Below are 23,840 nucleotides of genomic sequence, written 5' to 3' on the forward strand. Positions count from 1 at the left end.
ACCACTTTTGATAGATACTGACCACTGCAGACCAGGAACACCCCAAAAGAGCTGCAGTTTTTGAAATGCTCTGACCCAGTCATCTAGCCATCACAATTTGGTCCTTGTCAAACTGCTATGTTATGTTACGCCTGACCTTTGGTATTGAATAATGGTATGGTAAGTTGAATCACAATACTTTTTCCTTGAACTTTTTGTTTTTAAAACTCCTTATATTTTTACATAATAAAATATATAGTACATAAATATGTAATTTTACACAAGAAGCTTGTTTAAAATAATGTTGTTTTTTGTTTTAAATGATTCATATTAATTGGGAAGATAGGGTTAACTGAATGTGTTCTGGTTTATATCGCACCCTCACCCTGGACAATTTTGAAGATCTACAAGAAGAAGCTCAAATCTTTTTGAATTTAAACTCCTCATTCCTCTGAGACTTGCCTGACAAAATAAAACAAAGGCATCTAACTCCCCAACATCAATTTCTCCAGATAGATGCGAAATGTACAGTACTGGTCAAGAATTTGATCAAAAACGCAAGGCGAATAACAATACAAAACAGTAATATTGTGAAATATTACAATTTAAAATCTTTTTTTTTTTTTTTTAAATATACTTTAAAATATTGTGCAAAGCTGAATTTGTATCAGCCATTACTCCAGTGTCACATGATCCTTCAGAAATCCTATTCTGATTTATTATCAATGTTGGAAAGTTGGAATCATATAAGAATGGTGGCAGGAGCACACAAGTTGACTATATCATGTAGACGCTGTAATCTGATGGAAATTAGCGATGGTAAAGTAGTGGTAGGTAAGAGTGTAGCTAGACAGCATAGGATGTTGGTGTGTAAGATGACTGGTGGTGAAGAAGATGAAGAGTGCAAAGGCAACAGTGGTGGAAGTTGGAAAAGGAAGAGTGCTGTGTGGTTTTCAGGGAGGAGTTGAGACAAGATTTAGGTGGTCAAGAAGGGCTTCCAGATGACTGGACTATTACAGCCAAAGTGATCAGGAAGACAGGTAGAAAGGTGCTATGTGTGTCATCTGGAAGGAGGAAAGAAGACAAGGAGACTTGGTGGTGAAATGAGGAAGTCCAGAAGAGTATCCAGAGGAAGAGGTTAGCTAGGAAGAAGTGGGACAGTGAGAGGACGGAGGATTGTAGACAGGAATATAGCGTGATGCGGCGGTTAAGATAGAGGTGGCAAAGGCCAAACAGAAAGCGTATGAGGACGTATGCAATGTTAGATAGTCAAGACGGTAAGAGGGATGTGTATCGGTTGGCGAGGCAGAGGGATAGAGATTAGAGTTAGAGTGATTAAAGATAGAGATGAAAATGTTTTGACAGGTGACAGGAGGGTGAGGGAAAGATGGAAGGAGTACTTTGAGGAACTGATGAATGAGTAAAATGACAGGAAAGAAGAGTTGTTAAGGGCAAACATTGTTGACCAGGAAGTAGAAAGTATTAGCAAGGGGGAAGTTAGGAAAGCTTTGAAGAGGACGAAGAGAGGAAAGGCAGTTGGTCTTGATGACATACCAGTGGAGGTATGGAAGTGTCTAGGAGAAATGGCAGTAGAGTTTTTAACTAGGTTGTTCAACAAGGTTTTAGAGAGTGAGAGGATGTCTAAGGAATGGAGGAGAAGTGTTCTGGTGCTGTGTTTTTAAGAACAAGGGAGATGTGCAGAGTTGTGGAAACTATAGAGGTATTAAGCTGATGAGCCATATAATGAAGTTGTGGGATAGAGTAGTGGAAGCAAGGCTAAGGGGAGAAGTGGACATTTGTGAGCAGCACTATGGTTTCATGCCAAGAAAGAGCACTACAGATGCATAATTTGCTTTGAGAATGTTGATGGAGAAGTACAGAGAAGGTCAGAAAGAGCTTCATTGTGTCTTTGTAGATTTAGAGAAAGCATATGACAGAGTGCCAAGAGAGGAGCTGTGGTATTGTATGAGGAGGTCTGGAGTGACAGAGAAGTATGTTAGACTGGTCCAGGATGTGTATGAGAGCAGTAGGACAGTGGTATAGGTGAGACAGAGGACTTCACGGTGAAGGTGGGACGGCATCAAGGATCGGCTCTGAGCCTATTCTTGTTTGCGGTGGTGATGGACAGTTTTGACAGATGAGGTCAGACAGGAATCTCCATGGACTATGATGTTTGCGGATGATATTGTGATCTGTAGAGAGAGAAGGGAGCAGGTGGAGGAAAGTCTAGAGAGGTGGAGGTTTGCTCTGGAGAGGAGAGGAATGAAGGTTAGTCACAGCAAGACAGAATACATGTGTGTGAATGAGAGGGAACCAAGTGGAACAGTGAGGTTACCGGGAGAAGAGGTAAAGAAGGTGCAGGATTTTAAGTACTTAGGGTCAACAGTCCAGAGCAAGTGTGGAAAAGAGGTGAAGAAGCATGTGCAGGCCGGTTGGAATGGCCGGGAAAAGTGTCACATCTGTTGTGTGATAAAAGAGAACCAGCAAGAATGAAAGGAAAGGTGTACAGGACAGTAGTGAGACCAGCGATGTTGTATGGTTTGGAGACAGTTGCACTGAGGAAAAGAAAGGAGGAAGAGCTAGAGGTAGCAGAGCTGAAGATGTTGAGGTTCTCTTTGGGAGTGACAAGGATGGATAGGATCAGCAATGAGTACATTAGAGGGACAGCACATGTGAGATGTTTTGGAGACAAAGTTAGAGAGGGCAGGCTGAGATGGTTTGGACATGTTCAGAGGAGGGAGAGTGAATATAAAGGATGCTAAAGTTAGAGCTGCCAGGCAGGAGGTCAAGAGGAAGACCAAAGAGAAGGTTTATGGATGTAGGGAAGGAGGACATGAAAGTAGTCTTAATAGTAGTGAGAGAAGAGGATACAGGAGATAGGACTAGATGGAGGCAGATGATTCGCTGTGGTGACCCCTGAAGGGAACAGCTGAAAGAAGAAGAAGAAGAAGAAGAAGAAGAAGAAGAAGAAGAAGAAGAAGAAGAAGAAGGCATCAATATTCAGGATTCATTGATGAATAAAAAGTTTTAAAAAATAACAGCATTTATTTATAATATAAATCTTTTGTAACAATATGTACAACTATTTTAAAAAAATAAATTAATGAATACTTTTATTCAGCAAGAGTGTTTTAAATGTGCAAAAGTGATCTGGGAAATGCTAACTTTAGCCTGCTAGCATTGAAAGGAATAACTTGAACACAGATTAGCCTACATGGTCCTACGCTTTCCACAGACCACAGATGATATATATTTATCAAAATACATTTAGACTGCTTAACATAGTGATTGCTATCAGGATATGAGGCAACTTTCAACCAGCATAAAAAAAAAATCTTTCTGAGAAGTGATAGTAAATATTTCTATTTTAAATACTTGCTGTTGCTTTTTTTAACTTTTTTTTTTTAAAATAAATATTCATCAATTGATTCTAAAAAAAGTATCACAGGTTCCAAAATATATTAAGCAGCACAACTGTTTCCAATATTGATATATACTCAGTATCAAATCAGCATATTAGAATGATTTCTGAAGGATCATGTGACACTGAAGATTAGAGAAGCTAATGATGATGTTTAATTTTTATATTTGCATCACAGAAATAAATAAACTATATTTCAAAGTATGTTAAAATAAAAATAAAACATTATTTTAAATTGTAATAATATTTACATGTATATAAATGCACGCTTGATGATTATACGACTTTAAAAAACATTAAAAATAGTAGGCTAACATGTCCGAACTTTTGACCCCCACTGCATCTATCTGGAGATATTTATATTGATAAGTTAGATGCCTTTGTTTTACTTTGTATAAGTCAAGAAAGTCTCCAAGAAAGGAGCATTCCTTACAATTAACGGAAAAAAGCGAACAATGAGCACAGCTTGAAGCTCTTTGATGAGGACGGATTCAAACTCACAGGAAGAACGTTTGTCTGCTGAGGGGGATGTTGACAACCTCTCCTTTATAAACTTTAGAAACAATAGTCCTTGTTATAGGCCTGTGTTAATTAGTAATATGTTACATAAAAATGACAATTTTCTAAATTTATTCTGACAAAACGCGTTTGGCTATTTACCATGACAGAGCCAGCAATTTTATGAAGACCTAAAATAATTTTGAATTGAAAATTAGCTTACAAGCAACACACGAGCACACGAGGCGGTGACGTTGAGGACCGGACGTGATGACGCACGCATGAACTCTCGCATATACGTGCGCGTTCTTGCGTGAGCTCGGAACAAGTAGAGGACGACGGTGCTTCATCGAGGGCTATCGCAAGTATCGTGTCTTCTTTTAGAAACAAACCAAACATTTTCTCTCTAAAGCGTTTAACAACACCTCACCATGAGAAGGAAGCTGTTGGGTGCGATTTTCACCATGTGTATCGGTTGGTTCCAAGCCGAGGCTTCTACAGGTAAGGCGTCTCGTTTTTCTGTTGATCATGTAACATTAGCTCGTGAGCTCATTTTTCCCAGGCCGTGTTGTTGACATAAACGCGACCTAGACGACAAGTCAACAGTGTTTATACGTATTTTACCAAACAATAAAGTTAAATAAATAGATAATGAACGTTTGCACGGGTTTGAAATGTTAAAAAGACGTTTAAACATCGGCGAACGGAGCACACGCTCCGGGGAATGGCTCTCGCTCAACAACAGCTGATGTTTGGAAAACAGTTTTTGTCCTCTTTAGTCGTCACATTCCAAAAATGTTAAACTATATTTAAAAATAAGATTGTATATGCCGTATAAATAGAAACAATGAATAAATCATAAATATTAGCGACAGTGAAGATTCTCACGGTATTAAAGCTGTTCATTCATGTAACGTTAAAATAACATTAATCCCATTTTTAGCCGCCTTTAATTAATTTTTAGCCTTCGAAGTTACACATTTTTCAAAAACTGTAGAGGAACATGCTTCTTAGTTGACGTTTAATTATTGCAAGAACCCATCCTAACTTTGCTTGTTAAAATATTAATGCCTGTTCTTATCCCTGGCAGGCCAGTTTCTCGAGTGAATGATGTATTAACGGTAACTAAAGCAGCAGGCAGCCACTGGCGCAGACTAGTTTTGGATGCATGCTGTCAAGTACAGTAAAACATTAGTTGAGAGTAACCTTTAATCATAATGAAAGCTAAGGGAGGCAGAACCAGTTTCGTCCAATCATTTGATGTGAAGGAGGCCACCAGCCAGCAATTTTCATCTCTTAGTCTATCCTTGTTCGGTAAAAGGCTTAGCTTAAGCTCATTATAATGTTCCATCACTGGAAATGGCACAGGAATCCACACAAACTCTACTGAACTTGTAGGCGTGTAACCATTGCTCACATTAAAGTTTAGCTGTTTAAAGGGATAGTTCACTGAAAAAATGTAAACTATCCCATAATATAATCACCCTCGAGCCATTTCAGGTGTATGACATTCTTCTTTCAGACAAATAAAATCAGTTATATTAAAAATATCCTGGCTAATCCAAGCTTTATAGTGGCAGCCCAAAATTTGAAAAGGGCATCCATCCATTATAAAAGTAATCCACCACACGGCTTCAGGGGGTTCACAAAGGCCTTCCGAAGTGAATTGATGGGTTTGTGTAAGACAAATTTCCATGCGTTACACTTTATAAAGTAAAATATCTAGCTTCTGGCAGGCTGCCTATTGTATTCAACTTACGAAAAAAACTGTAAAACGCAGTTCAAAACGCTTCCACTTGCATTGTTGCCATTATAAAGCTTGGATGAGCCAGGACTTTGTATTTAAATATATTAAACATCGTCCCCATCCTTGTAGATTAATCAATTGGTTTGCTTGGTGAATGGAAAATGATTTTGTTTTATGGTCTGGCACATCATAATTTGTTTAGTCCCCAGCAGCAGCAGCAGCTGATGAATGGCAGGGTCGGTAAACCCGAATCTAATCAGCTTCATGCTCGCAGTTAGAAATGGAGCGCTAAACGCTCTTTTCTGCACGCAAGCATTGATACTTCTTTAAAATGACCCCATTTGTGCCAGAGCAACAGGTTTAGTAATGCTGTATTGTCTTATAGTACATGTGCCATGACAGAACATCAGGCCATAGCTGGATGGTGCCATTCAAAACGACTCAGAATTATTAGATCCCCATCCCCAAGTAGTCATATTCTGCTCTGGTCAATAAATTGGGTTAAAGCGAAAGGGCAGGTATTTTATGTTTTGTGCTTGGTGTACTATTGCCGTTTTGAACTTTGAAAAATGCCTAGAGATAGTGTTTTTCAGCATGGAGGGTGAGGGATAGTCCTGTCCTTCAACTTTTTATTTACTCTTTTCTGTGGGCATATGCAGAAATCTATACTTTCAAAACGAGTCACTGGGATGCCTGAACCACTAGTTAACTAGTCTTAACGTCAGCATGAAATATCAATTCATGTTAAAGAACTTGTTATTCATGTATATTTCATAAAAAAAATTAGGGATGCACCGGAATAAAAATTCTTGGCCAAAACCGAAAAAGAGGAAACCATGGCCAAAAACCGAAATAAATTATGACAATTATTAGTAATTGTAACCATTGCATTTATAGCTATGACTGTGCAACTTTACTAAAAATCAAGGCATTGCAATTGCATAAATTGATTTATTATTTGAAACTAATATTAATTACAAATTATGCATACATTTATTTAGCACAAAGGTACAGAAATGTAATAAAGTATTCAAATGTAAAATAACTGCATATTTAAATGTTTAAATTACAGATTAATCCTTATTAAATTTACAAAAGCTATTAAATCAAGAGGAGTGAGTGATGTCATTTTGTTTTGCCATTAAACAGACAGCAGTAAAGGTTTCTGTCCCTTTAAGACTCGCATGCATCGATCAAAGTTTACAAAGAGAGACCGTTTTGCCTGTTTTTCTTTTATTGCTGTTGTTGTAGTGTATCACAAAGGAGCCAGCACATGTGTCCATGGACATAAACATAAAAAACAACAACATTATTTTAAAGTTACAACCTATATTATAGATGTGTCATCAGACGAACCACATACGTCCACACCGCAGACAATTTGCTTTAGACAAATGGTAAATGGTAAATGGACTGCATTTATATAGCGCTTTTAACAGACCCTATGGCCATCCAAAGCGCTTTACATTTTTGCCTCACATTCACCCATTCATACACCGACAGCGATGTCAGCCATGTAAGGCGCCATCCAGCTCGTCGGGAGCAGCTGGGGTTAGGTGTCTTGCTCAAGGACACTTCGACACTTGGTCAGGTGGAACCGGGGATTGAACCACCAACCTTTCGGTTTGTAGACAACCTACATGAACCACTGAGCCACTGCCGCCCCTTGACAAGCATGTGCAGGTCACGGTTTCTGTTTGCGTCATCACAACATTTCGGCCTTTTGTTTCGGTGATAAGTCTTTCGGTCGGAAAAGGCCCAAAAGCGCATTTTTGGTGGGCAAAAATTCTGTGCATCCCTAAAAAAAATTGACCTCGTAATGTTTAAACAAACTGTCATAACTTCATATTCAGCGACAACAACAGAAGAATGGCGGACATCACCAATCATTTAGTCCGTGTATACCCTGCCCTTCTACAATCGAGTTTAGGTTTTCATTGATTTGAGTGTATTTGTGTGTGCACATCTCAAAATCCAATCAACAATTGATGAATAGAACCAAGTCAACACCTAATGGTCTTTTTTTTTTCTTCTTCTACCTTTTTCATCTGAGTGTAACAGATTAACGACACAGTATGATGCTACTTCCATTTCATTGCAAATTAGAAAAGTAAACTAAAAAGACAAACCAAGCAGATAATTTTTTCTGTTTTCTAATGACTACCGATTTCTTGTCATGATCGGTGGATACAGATTCTGATCATTCAAGCTTTAGCTTTATATAAATTACATGTAAGCTCTCCGTTAACTGTCACTAAATTTTCATTTTTATAATTTGGCCTACATAGAATAAGTAACAAGCAATAAGATCCTGGTGGATGAGTGGTGATCTTCCGGTGTTGTTTTAGCGCTGTGCTTCTGTTCTATGGCTCATTGTAAATCAAGACTTGTCGATCTGAGTGACCGATCCAATCTGAGCACTCTAAAGCTGTAAAACAGTGTCTGACTGTTCGCTACACATCATCCCTACTAGTGATCGACCGATATTGATTTTTTTTTTTATTACCGATTATTTGCATGTTTGTGCCGATAACCGATATTTACTTATTGTGTTATTTCTGTCTTTTACAATTACAGCAGCAGCACTGAACTGAGCTTTTTAAACACTGTAATTTTTGCAGTTTCACTCACTTCCATACAGAACAAAAGACATTTATATCAATAAATAGTCAGAATTTTTTTTTTTTTTAAAGTACAGTGCAAAGTCTTATTAACATTAATGCTGTTTTTCTTTTTATTTATAAATACAGCCATATTAACAACAGGCAAAATACATTTATAAAGTCTAATATTTTCAAATGGAGAATATAAATGAGAGTTGAGTCTAGAGTCTATCAACTCCCCATAACTATGAGCATAAATATAAGCATTCATTTTAAACTACAGTTTTAAAAGGTTTATGTGTTTAAAATACTAAAGAGTGAATATTCTCTGGATTATGCAAACATTGTAAAAGCTGATGTATTCGCTGGTTTGTTTATGTCAATCTCATCTAGTATGGTATCAAAATGAATGTTTGTGTCAGTCTCTGAATTATGCTGGTGACAGGGTGCTGTTTTCATCTCTGGTTTTAACACTCGTCTAGCCGAGATGGGCTTAATAATTGATTTTCACGGAGCTGTAATTAATTCGATGTTTATTATAAAACAATGAATTTTTATATAATGTTAAATATCATATAGCAGATGTTAATATAATTTAAGGAGTTTTAAACAAGTCGGTCTTGTTTACGTACAGTGACTAGCCTATGCTGGAACGACAACTCCGTGAGAGTACGGCTGAACGCGACTGAGCATAAACACAGAGAGAGAGAGAGTTTGGTGCTTTTATTTCTAACATGCTCTCATTCGTGGCGTAATAATTAATTTTCATGGAGCTGTAATTAATTAGATGTTTATTACATAAATCTTATATAGCAGACGTTAATATAATTTAAGGAGTTTTAAACGAGTTGGTCTTGTTTACATGGTGATCTAGCCTATATGCTAGAGCAACAACTCGGTGAGAGAACGGCTGAATGCGACTGAGAATAAACACGAAGAGAGAAATAAGTTTGGCGCTTTTATTTCCAACATGCTCTCATTCATGGCTGTTTTATTTAATTCATGTGAAGTTGCATCTTTATTGTGACATAATGACGGATTACCTGACTGACTCCGTCAGTGAGTTCGTCTCTCAAAACACTGCGTCATGATCACGATGGTAGCGAGGTCATAGGGAACCCCATCCCAGAAGTTCTGTAGCTCTAGCTGAAGTAGCAGGTCATATTACTTCTGAGATATCCCTATCATGTTGTGTGTGTGTGTGTGTGTGTGTTCGAGGTCTTCACGGGCACCCGAGACCCGTGGACCCGGGATCCGACCCGGGACCCGTACGGGTTCGGGTCTATTTTTTAAATGGTCAGCCGGGTCGGGTCCTAATCTATTACTTCGGTTCCCGGGTCTGTTAATGTTGTAGCCTATGTAATACGTCAATCGGACTCGGAGAACACCTGGCCGTGAGAGTCAGCGCGGCTTGTGTGTTTTGTGTAACTTACAAATTGCTAAATTAGGATAAGAAAAGTGTGAGCCGGGAAATGAGGTTTAGAAATACACAACAACAAAAACACAAGCGCTCTCTCTCTCTCTCGCGTGCGCGCTCTCTCAGCCGTTTAGAAAGCGGGCAGATTTAATGCATGCGCGCGGTAATAATGTACTCAAGAATATATTTCAAATCAGCAACAAGACCTCAGGTGAACTGTCACATAAATGTTTTCTGTGATGCTCAAATTGCGTAAAAAAAGGCTCATATTTCAGGTTGCTCCAGCTGACGCGCGAGTGCAGTCTCAAGCGCGTGTCATGTTTCTATGGCAACCCGAGCTTCCGCAGACCGCAGTGACTGTAATGACTTTAAAAATAATATGAATGAACCGTCTTGTTTAATCTTAAAGTTCTGCTAGTCAGACTTGGCTCAGAAAGATTATGGCAAATAAATAATGGTAACGCAAGCGGCCATGGCACTAAACGAGCAATAGTTATTAGTTCAAAAGGGCAAACAGTCAAAGTTATTATGCGAATTAACTCATAAATCCGTCACTGTGAAATAAAATTTACTTTTACAGCTGAAATGAGTGAATTAAGCATGCTTGGAACAATTAATGAGGAATATTGTAATACATCACAATCAAGGTACAAGGGAGACAACGGCTAATTATCGTTAGGTAGGCTGACTGAGACAGTTATTTTTCGCAACTTGTTAACAGCAGTAACGTTATATTGTGTAATATGAGACAATCGGGTCCAGTCGCGTCTGTATCTTCCCGGCGGGTTCGGTTCCAGCTATCAAATAATAGACGGGTCCATGTCGGTTCCGGGTAATATATTTTTGGCATTTTTCGGATCTGCACGGGTCCGGGTCCAGTTTTTGAAATAATAGACGGGTCTGGGTCGGGTCTGTGTTGAACATTGCGGGTCTCTTCGGGTTTGGGTGCGAATTTTTGGACCCGTGAAGACCTCTAGTGTGTGTTCCTCACTGTACATGGCTCGCGATACTGATATCACGATCCAGCAATTCTGTGATTTAATTAATATATTGCTAGGCAATCCTATAATGTCACAATATCTGTCTAGTTATGAAAACCAAATGCCTGTTAAAAGGTTAAGTACAGGTTTTATCTCTTTATTCACGATCTGGGTGATGGTGTTGCAAGTGGCCGTGACCCATGTTCTTTACCTTAACCAAGCAGTTCTTGCATATTGTTTACTCTTGGTCTTATTATTATTATTATTATTAGGGGCCAAGCCCTGAAAGGGCTGTAGCCCCTATTGTATCTGTTAGTTTCCTATATTATTATTATTATTATTATTATTATTATTATTATTCCTCCCCTATGGGAGTCAATGGCAGCCCTATGAACCGTAAGTAGGAAAATGATGAAATTTGGCACACTTGTAGAGATAGTCATCAATAGTAAATGGACCAAATTTGGAGTCTCTAAGACCAACTCCATAGCGCCACCACCAGTCCAAAAATTAAACATTGAAACTGTTATAACTTTTGAACCCTTTGAGGTAGAAAAATGCCACTTAGTACACCTGATTCCTCTCATCATGCTGATCAAATTTAATATCTTACATTAAGACTCCGCCCATTACAGTAATGGCCATTTTAAAAAGTACAGTATTCAGTTTTTTTGCTACTCCTCCTTCAAAATTTGTCTAATTTTGTCCAAACTTGGCAGAGAGAATATTTGGACTGAGCCGCACAGAAATGACTGAACAGAATTTTTTGGACCCTTGGGAAAAAAAAAAAGTTATGATGTCTCGAAGTTAACGAGGTTGACCCAAAATTGGTTCTGAGGCTGTATCTCGGCCAAACTTTGACCAATCGAAACGAAAATTGGTATGCTTCATCAGATCCATGATCTGAGGATCCGTGCCAAAGTTGGGAACAGCGCCACCTAGGGGTCATGAGATATGAAAAAAGGCTATTTTTGCCCATAACATCCGAACGGTTTGTCAGAAAATCATAATATTGGTGTCTATGGATTCCTCGTGTCATGCTGAATCTGATATAAGATATGTTAGGATCGGATGAACCACGTGACCGCCATTTTGAATTTTGTCATAAAATGTGATATCTTTTATAATATTTGACATATCTGCACACAATTTGGTATGCATGACCGTCATCATGTCCCGAATGTACATGAGAAGTTTCAGAATAGCGCCACCTAGTGTTCCAGAGATATACGATTTTTTGCTAAAACGTTTATAACTTTTGAAAACATTATCTATATTCTATATAATGTATGTCATTTTGTTCTCTGGGTTTTGCAGATTTCGACGATGTCTCATTTGTCATTTTCCAACCATGTGACTGTGCGCCATATTGAATCAAGTGAAAAACAGTTTTTTCGCTACTCCTCCTTCAAATTTTGTCCAATTTTGTTCAAAATTGGCTCACATTAAATATGGAGTGAGCCGCACAGAAATGACTTAACAGATTTTTGATATTCGCTACCGTTCCGGAGAAATCCACCTCTGAAGTTGAACTTGCCTGTGTTTGTGTCTTTATGCTAATTAGCTTAGCATTCTAAATGGTTATTTGCAAAAATGTTCTTCCGTTCCAGACATTAATTACTTCTAAGAATGATTTCATCCAATTTTTCACAAAAAAATATATAATGTTGTTCATTAAATCCAAAAATCTTCATTTTGAGTTAATTTCTAATTTTAACTATGGATCTATGGCATGTCAATGAACACATGTCTTCCCTGTGGCGCAATGAGATGAGTGTCAGACACCGGATTGTGAGGTTATGGGTTTGAGTCCCATGGGGGACAGCTTTATAAAAATGTGTGTAATGTTGTCATTTAGTGGCAAAAGCTGCAGTTCTGCCTTCGAAATCTCTAGCCTTTATAAAATTAAACAAACCAAAGTATGAGTGGTCTGCTGTTTAAAGCAACAGGCTAAAGCTTTGAAGATTGATTGGTCAAATTCAATGTGTAGTAAGTAAAGTTAAGTTATGTTGTTTAAGCATGTGAATTAGGCAATTTAAAAAAGTTTCCTAATAATATCCAAAGTCCAAAAAAAGCCAAGAAGAGCCATAATGGGCTTGGCCCCACAATTGCTGCTAGCAGCTATATTTATTATTATTTTTTGTCCAATTAATGGTATAAAAGCCCAGACTTTAGACGTGGCTTGGGCATCTATTATTTTACTCCTGCTGTCTGCCATCCTATAAAAAACCTCTTTTTTCTTAGGCTCGTTAATGCTTGCGTTTCCCTCATTCATATGTTGAGTGCCACCTTAAGGAGCCATGGAGTAGCGATGCTGGAAGCAATTAAATTATTTGCCTTATTTTATTAATTAAAATATCAATATGCTGGCGCCACATATCGATTCTTGTACCACACGGAGAAGGACAACAATTTATTGTCCTGTCAACTTTTTCCTTGAGCTTAATGTCCCTTGTATATTTTAGCAAAATCTTAAAAGCCTTGTGATTAAACAGTTATGACATGTCAGGTTTAGTACCTTTCATAGGCAAGTATATCCCACATTTATCAGCATTCAATCATGGGCTTGAGCCAAGAAACTATGATGAATCAAGTGACTTTAGGTCAGCATTTCTTCAAATAATTCACATGTCCGCTTGTGAGAAGGTGTATGTATTGACTTGTTTACTAGAACAGGTTAAGTTAATTATCTAGTAGTGGCAGACTTTGTACCAAGTGATACTTTTGTACTTTACTGTTCTCCCTGTTTGGCATTGTTTACAATTTAGGCTTGAAATATTTGGTCGATATGTCTGTCTTATGTTAACATTCATTCTGAACACTTATACAAATATATGCCTTAATTCCTTTTAGAGCTTATTTATATGAGTAGTTTTGAATTTGGGGCTAGTCTGATCCTGATAGTTAATGTTGGAGGTGACATTTCATGATGGTCAAATGAATGAAGTCTGTTCTCCTTTCAAAGGGCACATGTTATTTCAGGCCCAAGGCATGTGTGGAGTCCCACTGCTCTGAATGTAATGTGGATTGTGGACATCTACTCTTTTTACCCCTCCCTGGCCAACTCCCCAAAACATTCCACCCTCAGCAATAGACAAAAAAGAGCAGTAACTCTTATTTCAAAACCAAATACACTGAAAACATGTGCTACACTGCAGGAAGCGACAAGTCTGAGGCTGATCTCAATGTTCTCTTCATTGATGTGGAGGGTTGTTGTTCAAGCTTCTATGCACGTACTTCCACGTTGTTCAGGGTGTGTATTGTTCCAAGGTGATCAGAAGAATTCTGTTGAAATTCTCCATGGGGGATTAGAACAGTACAACCTTGTTTTTCTCTGGAGTACATGCTGACCTGCAGAATGTTTCATGGTTCAAAAGAAAAAAAGTTTTGGGTTCATTCACACGGTTCATGTCAATTGTATTCATAATCATATGAAATGGTCAACAACTAATAATAGTGAAGAGAATTTTATATTTACTTTCTTTGTTTAATAGGAAACTAATGTAGAGGGAGAATGAGCTCTGGCTCTCAGGCTTTCAAGTGCTGTCAAAATAAACAACCTCCTTCTGATACATTGGCCAATAAGAAAAAATATCAGCCAGTATATCAGCTGTTGCAATATATTGGATCGACCACTAATCGCATGACAGTTCTCAAAGGGAAAGTTCACCCAAAAATTCTGTCATTATTTACTCGCCCTCATGTTGTTCTGAACTCGCAAGACCATCTTTGTTCATCTTTGGAACACAAATTAAGATATTTTTAATGAATTCCGGGAGTTTTCTAAACCATCCATTGGCAGCAGCGTAATTGCCGTAAAACTGGAAGCACTTTACTATGTCAACTGTGTAGGAGACTGACACAGAAAGAAATTGTTGAATTAAGTTTGTTTTTGCCCCCAAAAAATATTCTTGTTGCTTCATAGAATTGAAGCTATTCAATTTTTAACAAGGTCTTTACTACCTTGAAACTTACAATGACTGCCAATGGAGTGGTCAGAAACCTTTCGGATTTTGTCATATCTTAAGTCGTGTCCCAAAGATCAACGAAGATCTTACAGGTTTGGCATGGCATGAGGGTGAGTAATTAATGACCACATTTTCATTTTGGATGAACTAACCCTTTAAAGGAATGGCTGAAATTAAAATTACCCATAACTTTCTTCTGTGAAACAAAAGATAAAAAATAAAATGTCTCCTCCATCTATTAAAATTCAGATTGGTCCAATGTTGTTTTGATCAAAAACCATTGCAGTCTTGGTCATACGGTTTTGTAATGGCATAATGGTAAATGGTGACAGAATCTTCATTGTTGATCATCAGCCCCCCCCCCCCCCCCCCCCCCACCAACCCCCAATCTGTCATCACCATTACTTCATACATTTATTTCATGTGAATTTTTCTAATTTCATTTCACTGCGTTTCTTGATATGCTAAGCTTTGGATTTAATGCATGCTTCAACTCATTGTCTTTTTAAAAATGCTTCTAATGTTCTTCAGTTTGGTTTTGCTATCATGAAGTCTTGCATCATGTTGGTTGATCCAATTTGTTTCTTATGTATGCCTTTGTCTTCCATTCTAACATTTTCTCTTTTCTCTTCTGCTTTTTCTTTTTCTTTTTTTTTGCCTGCCTGTTTGCTATTCATTATTCATATCATCTCAATGAACTGTCCGCTCTAACTCCAAATCACCCATTCACTCGTCAAATGTCCAGCGGGTTTCATAAAATCACCCATGTCTCAAATGAAGCTCATAGAAGACAGTGCTGAGCTGGATTGCGAGGTCATAGGGAACCCCATCCCTGAAGTTCAGTGGTGGTTCATTGAGGGCGAGGAGCCAGATGAAACCGTCACTCAACTGTTTGACGGCGCAAGAGAGGAACGCGTACGCATCAACGCCACCTATATTCACCATGCCACCAGCACGCTTGTCCTCACCAACCTAATGCTCAATGACACAGGCGTTTACGAGTGCCGTGCCTCAAACGACCCTGACCGCAACGACCTCAGGACCCCACCCAAAGTCAAGTGGATTCGCTCTCAAGCGAACGTTATAGTGTTTGAACGTGAGTTATGTTGTGGAAGCGAGGCGCCTCCACTAGTGTAGAGGAGGAAGTCCCGTAGAGTCAGACTCTCCCTTACCTTACCCTCCCATGCCACCCTCCCATACCATGTCACATGGCTTCTACTCTAGCATGTCTTTTTTATTTATTTATAGTAATCTGATGCCTTCTGAGGATATCACTGCCTAGAATTTGAGATTAAGTTGAACCTTTTAAAGAAATGCCATTGCTCAGTTAACTTTAATACCAGTCAGACAGTGTAAAATGCACTAATTGACATTTCTGAAAAAAGGGCTCTGATTATGTATCATTAATGTGGCTTGCTTTCAGTAAATTTCTAAAAGGCTCTTTAGATGTGGCTTAACCCATAGCACTTTAGCACACTACATTGCATGCTTAGTGCTCTTCCTCAACAGGTTTTCATAAGCTCATCTCCAAACCAGTTGCTGGTTGGTTGATTTGTTCCCTCTTCCCATCCGTTTTTACTGCAAACCGCTTACTCAATGTTTCCTAGTAGCGCACGGCTCAAATGAACCCTCACTTCTCCTTTTGGTAGAGTCCAATGTGCCTTTCGGTGCACATTGTGGTGAACATGTTGACAGCAATGTTCCGATTTATTGCGTCATGTCTAAAAATGTCATTATATTGCCACAGTGAACCCAGAGGTTGGTATACACATTTTAAAGGATATTCAGCATTGGATACTTTGTTTCCTGGTGGAAACTAAGTATGACATCTGGCAGAAAGTAGCTTTGTGTAACTTTCGCTTTCATGCATCGGCAGATCCAACCATCATGACTGATCCAAAGGAGACGGGCAATTTGACTGCTGCAACTCTCAGCTGCAACCTTACCAACCCTTCTTCTTCCATCAAAGGCCACTATTGGACCAGGAATGGCAAGATTATTGATAAATCAGAATCAACCAGTGACCAACCTTACACTGAATACCGGTATGTTCCTCATAATTGTGATTAAAGAAGAGCAAAATGTAGCACTTTGCCCATTTGGTAGTAATCAGCTTTGCACATTTAGTGTTTAACCATCCACCCAGGTCCATTTAAATATAGTGCGGCTTCTCTGTTTGCCTCTCTCTGTTCCGTTAAGAGCCTCTGGCATTCCATTCTCACTGACCTTAATTCCCATTAGAGCTGCTGGGTTGGAAAAATATCCATGGGGATGTCTGAGTGGTATACTGGAAGAGTTGTTTACTTTATACTTTGTATTTGCTTTATTGTACTGTCCTTTCTCAACCTTTATTGCTATGGTGCTGTTGTTATATTGAGGGCTCCCCGTTGGCGTATAAAAGTGTGGGGCGGTTCCTTCATTTCTTGTTTTCCTTTGTCTCATTGTTTGTTTTTCTCTCTTGTAGCATTGAAAAGATCGATTACCACTATGCTGGAATATATGAATGCGTCTTCCGGTCAGAGCCTCAGGTTAACGCGTCCATTGAAGTTAAAGGTAAGTGCATCTGAAATTGCTGCAGCTGTATTTATTGTATAAATGTTTGTTCATCACCCATAATTATGCTCTTCCTGTTAGCTCCCCCACATGTAGTGGCCTACAAACACTCTGAAAATGCTAACGAGAAGGACAAGGCTGTACTAATCTGTGTGAGCCATGGATATCCCATGTATACTGACTGGACTTGGAGCAAGATCTCTGAAGATGACAGTGTGAAGGTAAGGAACGGCTTTACTAAACCGTTGTAATAACATGAGATTGGTACCTGGCCATGTAGTTGGAAGGTTGGTTAAGGTCGCAAAGTTTTTACTAGGCATTATGAATATGCTATTGATCAACTAGCTGTAATGTCTGTCTGTCTATATCTCTCTCTTTCACTCTTAAAGTGCTCAAATGGCTTCACATCAGCGCATCGCATCTGCAACTAATATCGAGCTGCACAGTTGATACAGGATTTACCACTTTCACAATCGAGGCAGTCACATTGTCACTAAAGTTTATCATTTGCATATATTTTTAAGTCTTGCCAGTGTTGACTCAGCACTTGCTTGCTCTCCAAAAGACTGTGATCTCTCACACACACACCTAACACACACAGCCCATCTCACAAAAAGCTTGCAAGTACAAATTGCGCTGCAACGGTCAAATAAACAAAAAAATGTAGCTATGTAATAATTTACCGTCTTGACGAGTATGCACACAAACCCCGGCCTGTCGTGACTCGCGAGTGAACGTTAACATTTGTGTAACTGGCTGTCTTAACGCAATTTTACAACCGGCAACTCGGTTGGACTAAAAGCAAAAAATAATAAAAAATTGAGTCTGTCCTAAATTTACATGGTCGGTCGGATTACAGCAAGCAAGAATATTTTTAAGAATGGTCTAAATGTGTACAGGGCCTTAAAGCAATATTTGGCATGCTCCTTGTATTTTATTCCCATTGTAGTAATTTGCTGGAAAATTATTGCTGAAAAAGAGTGGGAACCCTGAAATTACTATGTTTCCTCTTCAAATCACTGCATTTATCAAGCAAATTACTATATGATTTTTGAACTAAATCCTGCAGCCTTAATATGAACGTTTTTGTCTTGAACACACAGGGTGCCGGTCCCATTACCAATGGCACTGATGACAAATACGAGATCAAGAACACCCCCAACAAGACCACGCTGTACATAAAAGATCTGAACATCGAAAATGACATGGGCATCTATGAGTGCCGTGGTACCAATGTGGTGGGAACAGGCCAGGATCAGATTCAGCTGCGTGTGCGCAGCCAGCTGGCCGCCCTGTGGCCATTCCTCGGCATTGTCGCTGAGGTCATCATCCTCGTCACCATCATCTTTATCTATGAGAAGAAGAGAAAGCCCGATGAGATCACTGACGGTATGTGACAGGACTGTTTATGTTGTCATTATTTCACTTTCCATTTTTGTGAATGTACAAATGATCAGTGGATGTAATTTTACTTTTGTTTATGAATTTGTAATAGTGCAAGATCCTGTTTCAGTTTGATTTTGTATGTTTATTGTATTTGGCTGTAGTGTGTGGCTGTGCCTTAGCTGAGTCCATTTTTATGATTTACGTTGTTTATTTCTCTGTTCGCTGCTGCTTTTACGTTGTGGTAAGTGCTCAACTGCATGTCAGACTGAAGTGGATTTGGTTTTGGGAGTTTGAATGCTCTGATAGCCTGAGAAGTGTAACTCTTTCACTGGCAGTTTTTCTTCATTTAAGATTCCTCAGAAATAGTTTAAAGAAAAGCAACTTTAATGGTTCTCCCATAGCCAGTGAAAGTGTTTAGCCGAGTCTGACACATTGCAGTTCAGAATGGTTTTTAAATGGCAAGGTTTTCTGCATAAGATGACATGCATTTCAGACGGATCATGTTATTTTGCCTTGCATGCTCTCTGCATCTCATCGCATGATATTCTTCAGCCCTACATTCTAGCAGTGACTTACTGCCTCAATCGTTTCTGAGAGGCAGGAACCATATGGCAAACAAGGGTGGCAAAATTGATAATCTCAACTTTATTACTTTGGCAGTGTTTGTCGTTCTGAGTGTTTTCTGCATGAAAACCTGGGCAAATACCTCCTTTTTACACTAATTCGATGTTTTAAAATGTTTGATGGGTCTCAACTCGCATCTTATTTATACTTGCTTTCTGATTGTGTCTGACTGTCTGAAGCACAACCTTGCCAGTAGCTGTAATATTTTACAATATGGCCACGCATGTTTTTTTTTTTTACACGGGTTTTCAACCCCCCCCCCCAAAAATGCATTTTTTAAAAAAAAAATATTTATTTTTTATATTAAATGGGATAAATGTATATTTGTGACCCTGGACCACAAAACTAGTCATAATTCATATGGGTACATTTGTGGGAAGAGCCAACAATGCATTGTATGGGGCAATTTTTCTTTTGACAAATTCTTAGGAAATTAAGTAAAGATCATGTTCTGTGAAGATTTAAATGTTTTATATCATTATTAGTAATATGCGTTCCTATGGACTTCATTTGGTCAAATTTAAAGTCGATTTTTCTCAATAGGTAGTTTTTGTTTTGTTTTTTTTCACTCTAATTTCCAGTTTTTTTAAATGGTTTTATTTGTCAAATATTGTCCTAACAAACCATACATCAATGGAAAACATAATCAACTTTCAGATGTATAGATCTCAATTTTTAAAAATTGACCCTTATTTGTGGTCCAGGTTCACATTTAACATAGCATTTCTTATTAATATATTATCTTTTAAAACCAGTGTAGTGTCTTTAAATTTAGCTCATTTTGTTTGCGAGCGACGTTGCGAGCTGTATCAGCCTGCCTCAGCTCAACAAAAATGCCTTTTTACTGTGGAGGTAATTTTAGTAGGCTAAATTAACTAACATTGTGATGCTTGAAGTGTTATATTTATGGATTTTATTATACACTAGTCAAGATTTAACGCTAAATTGATTAAACATGCAGTTAACTTGCTGTCGGCCACTGGTCGCTTGGTCGTCACTTAAATTGAAACTTTAATTTAACAAACAATTACTTTAAAAAATTTTCTAAATTAACTTAACAAAAAAATGAAACGAAATATAACTACTTTGACATTAAAAACAAAATTGAACTATATTTTAATGGCTGCAACAATGTAAGCCATTGTAAACCCAAAAACAAAACAAAAAACACAGCCTCCAGTTGGACTCGGGCTGAGATTTTTGATAAGCTGTCGGACAAACCCACACTACGAAAAACATTAAACAAGGCTTCAGATGGCACTGATGCGCAGTCAGGAGCTTGTACTACTGCTGTATTGTAATATTGCACGTAACTTCATCATTGCTTAACTTTGTGAAATATGTCTGTCGACACGTTCGTTGGATGTGTTGGCGCGCCCCGTGAGTAATAATAAATAAAAAAAAGTTTAACTGATAGTGTTAATCGGTCAAAATTCTTACTATCGGTTAACTGTTAAAAAAATATGAGCATCCTTACCACACACTGCATATTGTATTTTACATATTATAAACAATATAAACTTTGTTGTATTGTTTTTATACAGCTTTTTTAGTGACCCTTGATGTTTATTAAAAAATATCTACACTTATACATTTATTTAATATATATTTAATGTATACATTTTATCTTTATAAAACTGTTATAGTGATTTAATACATGCAGTTAAAGTGAGTGTTAGAGACGCCTGTCTGTTTGAAAAAAGATAAAATGTAATAAAGTAATACAATAAAATCCAAAATAAGTTGTGTACTGGTTATAGTTGTGTGTGTGTATATATAAATACATACACATGCATTTATATAAATACATACACATGCATTTATATATTTTAAGGAGTTATATTTATATATAATATAAATTATATACATGCAATTTTTTTTAATTGGGTGAATAAATAGTGAATGCATTTGTTATACTTGAGGAAATGGGTACATTTTGATATAACATATATTTAGTAAAGTTTTATTTATTGTAGACATTTTCCAAATATCATTTGTTAAATTAATTTGCGGTATATAAAGTGTCAGTTAAGTGTTATGTATCGCACAAATTACAATTCTTTTCATTTCCATACAGCTGTGGAACATGGTTTTTCAATAGTAAGCTTTCTGGGAGACTGAGTTTACAAATGTTATAGTGCTGTTTGACAGCCTTCATCAGGGCTAGTGCAGAAAGGGAGCCGTGTTTTTTTTCAGCATCACATGTAGGTGAGGTTGTGCTACAAACAAATGATACTTGATTGGAAGCGTTTGTTCTTGGATTGAAAACCACCAAATGGACCTTTTCAATCCAACATCAGACTGCATGGTCAATGTAAATGCATTTTTCTGCATGAATCTTTATTAGTAGTGTTGCAAAAACATCCATAGCTGTGTTTAGTTGACGTGTACAGATTTAGCAGTAGAAATGACCAAATTAAGAATATAAACAAGGTCTTCCAGTCCCCGAATCGCATTACTCATTAGGCGCTCTGCTTTTAAAATGAAGGTTCGCACTGTTTTGAGGCTGTCAAACTAGAGCTTAGACCAGCTACTGTAAGTGTACAAGTAGACTCTAGTCTTTAACATGTATCATCAGTATTTAACTCTGTTCTTTTTCTTTCCATATCTTTCTGCAGATGACGACTCAGGAGCTGCACCACTGTAAGTGTTTTGTAATCTTAGTGATATTGACGAAGTGCAGATATCTGTGCAGTTTTTCTCAAAGGAACTTCAAGGCAATGTTGAAGTCTAGACAATAGCAGCTCGATGTGCTTCTAGATCAGGACATTCATATGCACAACATAAAGGGATCTGACGTGCTGCCTTGTTTTACAGGAAGAGCAACGCCGCTACCAATCACAAAGACAAAAACGTCCGGCAAAGAAACTCTAACTGAAAGGAGGAGAAAAGGTATTATTCAAGTGTTTCCAAATGAATTCAATGAATGTACTGTGTATTAATAATATTACTTATGACTAGGCAAAAAATGTTTTATTACATTTATGAAAATACATCTGTAATGGGATATGGCACATTAAAATGCATTATAAATAATATAATACATTTGTTTATACATCATATATTTATAATTTAATATACATCTGTTTTTATATACATGTTAGTTTTTGTGTGTAATATACACTATAGTAAGGTTTTGAGTTTTCTTTTGTTTGTTTCAGGTGTCTTGATGATTACTGCTGAAGACATGCGGAGTATTGAGTTTGAGTAGCACATTATAGTGCCCCCTGCGAGTTCTTAACCTTCTGCTTGAGTGTAAATGTCTTGAGATAATAATGGTCTCCTTTTACTTTTCTTTGTATCCGTGATGTGCTGCCAGCAGATGTTTTTAAAGTGGTTTTGGGGGGGTGGGATTGCATGATTGTATTCTTGCTGTAGAAGTGTGTTAGTGAAAATCTCTCAATGTGTGAATTAACTTTTATTTTTTTCCTTTTATTTTTTCCCCCCACCCTCCTGGCTTTCACTGTTCTTCACGAGTGTATGCACCGCAACTTTCTGAAACCTCTACCAAGTGTGTGATCAAATCACTGTTCATCAGCATGAGAATTTGATTATGTTCAGCGTATTCAGCTTGCTGAAACCATTTTCTTTTGCAGTCAAAGGACTCAATTTTTTGGCAGTCATTTTCCTTCCTGTAAGCCTTCATGTTCAACCACTTTATTGTACATGCTCTTTCTAATCATTGAAATAATATAAATTAACAATTATGTGCGGCACTCCTGTTGCATATTCCATGGGGATGGTCAAATGCCACTTTTTTTGTCTGGCTAACAATTTCCCCTTATTTTTAAGTTTCTTAGATGGTTTCCGATGTTGAATTTTAGGATTCTTCCTGCCATTCTAACCATTAAGGACCAAGTGCTAGTGCAATGTGTCATACTCCTTGGATAATCTGTTATAAATTGTTTCCCAAATTCTAACATGTAGGGCAATGACATGGTTATATATATTTAGGTGAAGTTGGGATTTTAGTCAAGGCTTGTTGTTGCTTAAATAATCCTTTCCTATAGGCCGCCATACTTGCATTGTAATACATTGTGAAGTATAGTCTCTGGATGGTGTGCCATTTCCAAGTTGAGATGCGTAAAATATATGAACTTGATGGAAGTGTAAATTATTTTGCCTTAGTGTCATAGGAAATCTAATACACTGTCAACTGTACTGACTTGCACAATCTGAATAAAGTTATTTGATTTTAACTTTTTCTGCTGATATTGCTTTTTTTGTTTGTGAAGAAACACGTGTTCGTTGAGCCACCAGAAGGGGGCGTCGTCTACTCATTTATTCGGTTCAGGTGTAGGGAGCGGCTCTACGTGACAAAGCTCACAGCATTGTTATATTGGAAACGAGAAGCCACTACAGAATATAAATCAAGAGTTTAAACCTTTCCCCATACTACTTTTCATAATTAAGTCCATGCGAATATTAGCAAACTATCGCGAGAGCAATGTATTTTGGTCCGGATCTAAGGATTTGAATACATCTCTGAAGATTTGTCAAATTCTGAATTAAGGTGCTGCTTTTTTTTGTGTGGCTTGGTGTCAAATGTCTAGTTGGTAACGAAAACGGATGTAATCTTTGTTTAAAAAAAATAAATAAAAAAAAGAGAAAAGGGGGGAAAGTAGTTTTGCATGTCTTCTTAAAAGGCAGTGGGGCTATTGTGT

General features: G+C 37.7%; 1 protein-coding gene across 2 annotated transcripts; it reads left to right on the forward strand.

Annotated features, from left to right (window-relative positions):
• The first annotated feature begins 4,189 nt into the window (after positions 1–4,189).
• On the forward strand, positions 4,190–23,375 carry bsg (basigin). 2 transcript variants are annotated; one of them, XM_067415905.1, is made up of 8 exons: positions 4,190–4,399; positions 16,490–16,658; positions 17,078–17,166; positions 17,248–17,387; positions 18,270–18,555; positions 21,807–21,819; positions 21,994–22,068; positions 22,338–23,375. In XM_067415905.1, exons 1-7 carry the CDS (start codon positions 4,330–4,332, stop codon positions 22,052–22,054), a joined length of 828 nt encoding a protein of 275 aa, XP_067272006.1. In that variant the 5' UTR covers positions 4,190–4,329; the 3' UTR covers positions 22,055–22,068; positions 22,338–23,375. The 2 variants fall into 2 exon arrangements, with proteins under 2 accessions (XP_067272006.1, XP_067272005.1); XM_067415904.1 differs by having other exon boundaries at positions 4,191–4,399; positions 21,795–21,819.
• The last annotated feature ends 465 nt before the right edge of the window (positions 23,376–23,840 follow it).

This window comes from Pseudorasbora parva, chromosome 14 (genome assembly GCF_024679245.1).
Source record: "Pseudorasbora parva isolate DD20220531a chromosome 14, ASM2467924v1, whole genome shotgun sequence".
NCBI lineage: Eukaryota > Metazoa > Chordata > Actinopteri > Cypriniformes > Gobionidae > Pseudorasbora > Pseudorasbora parva.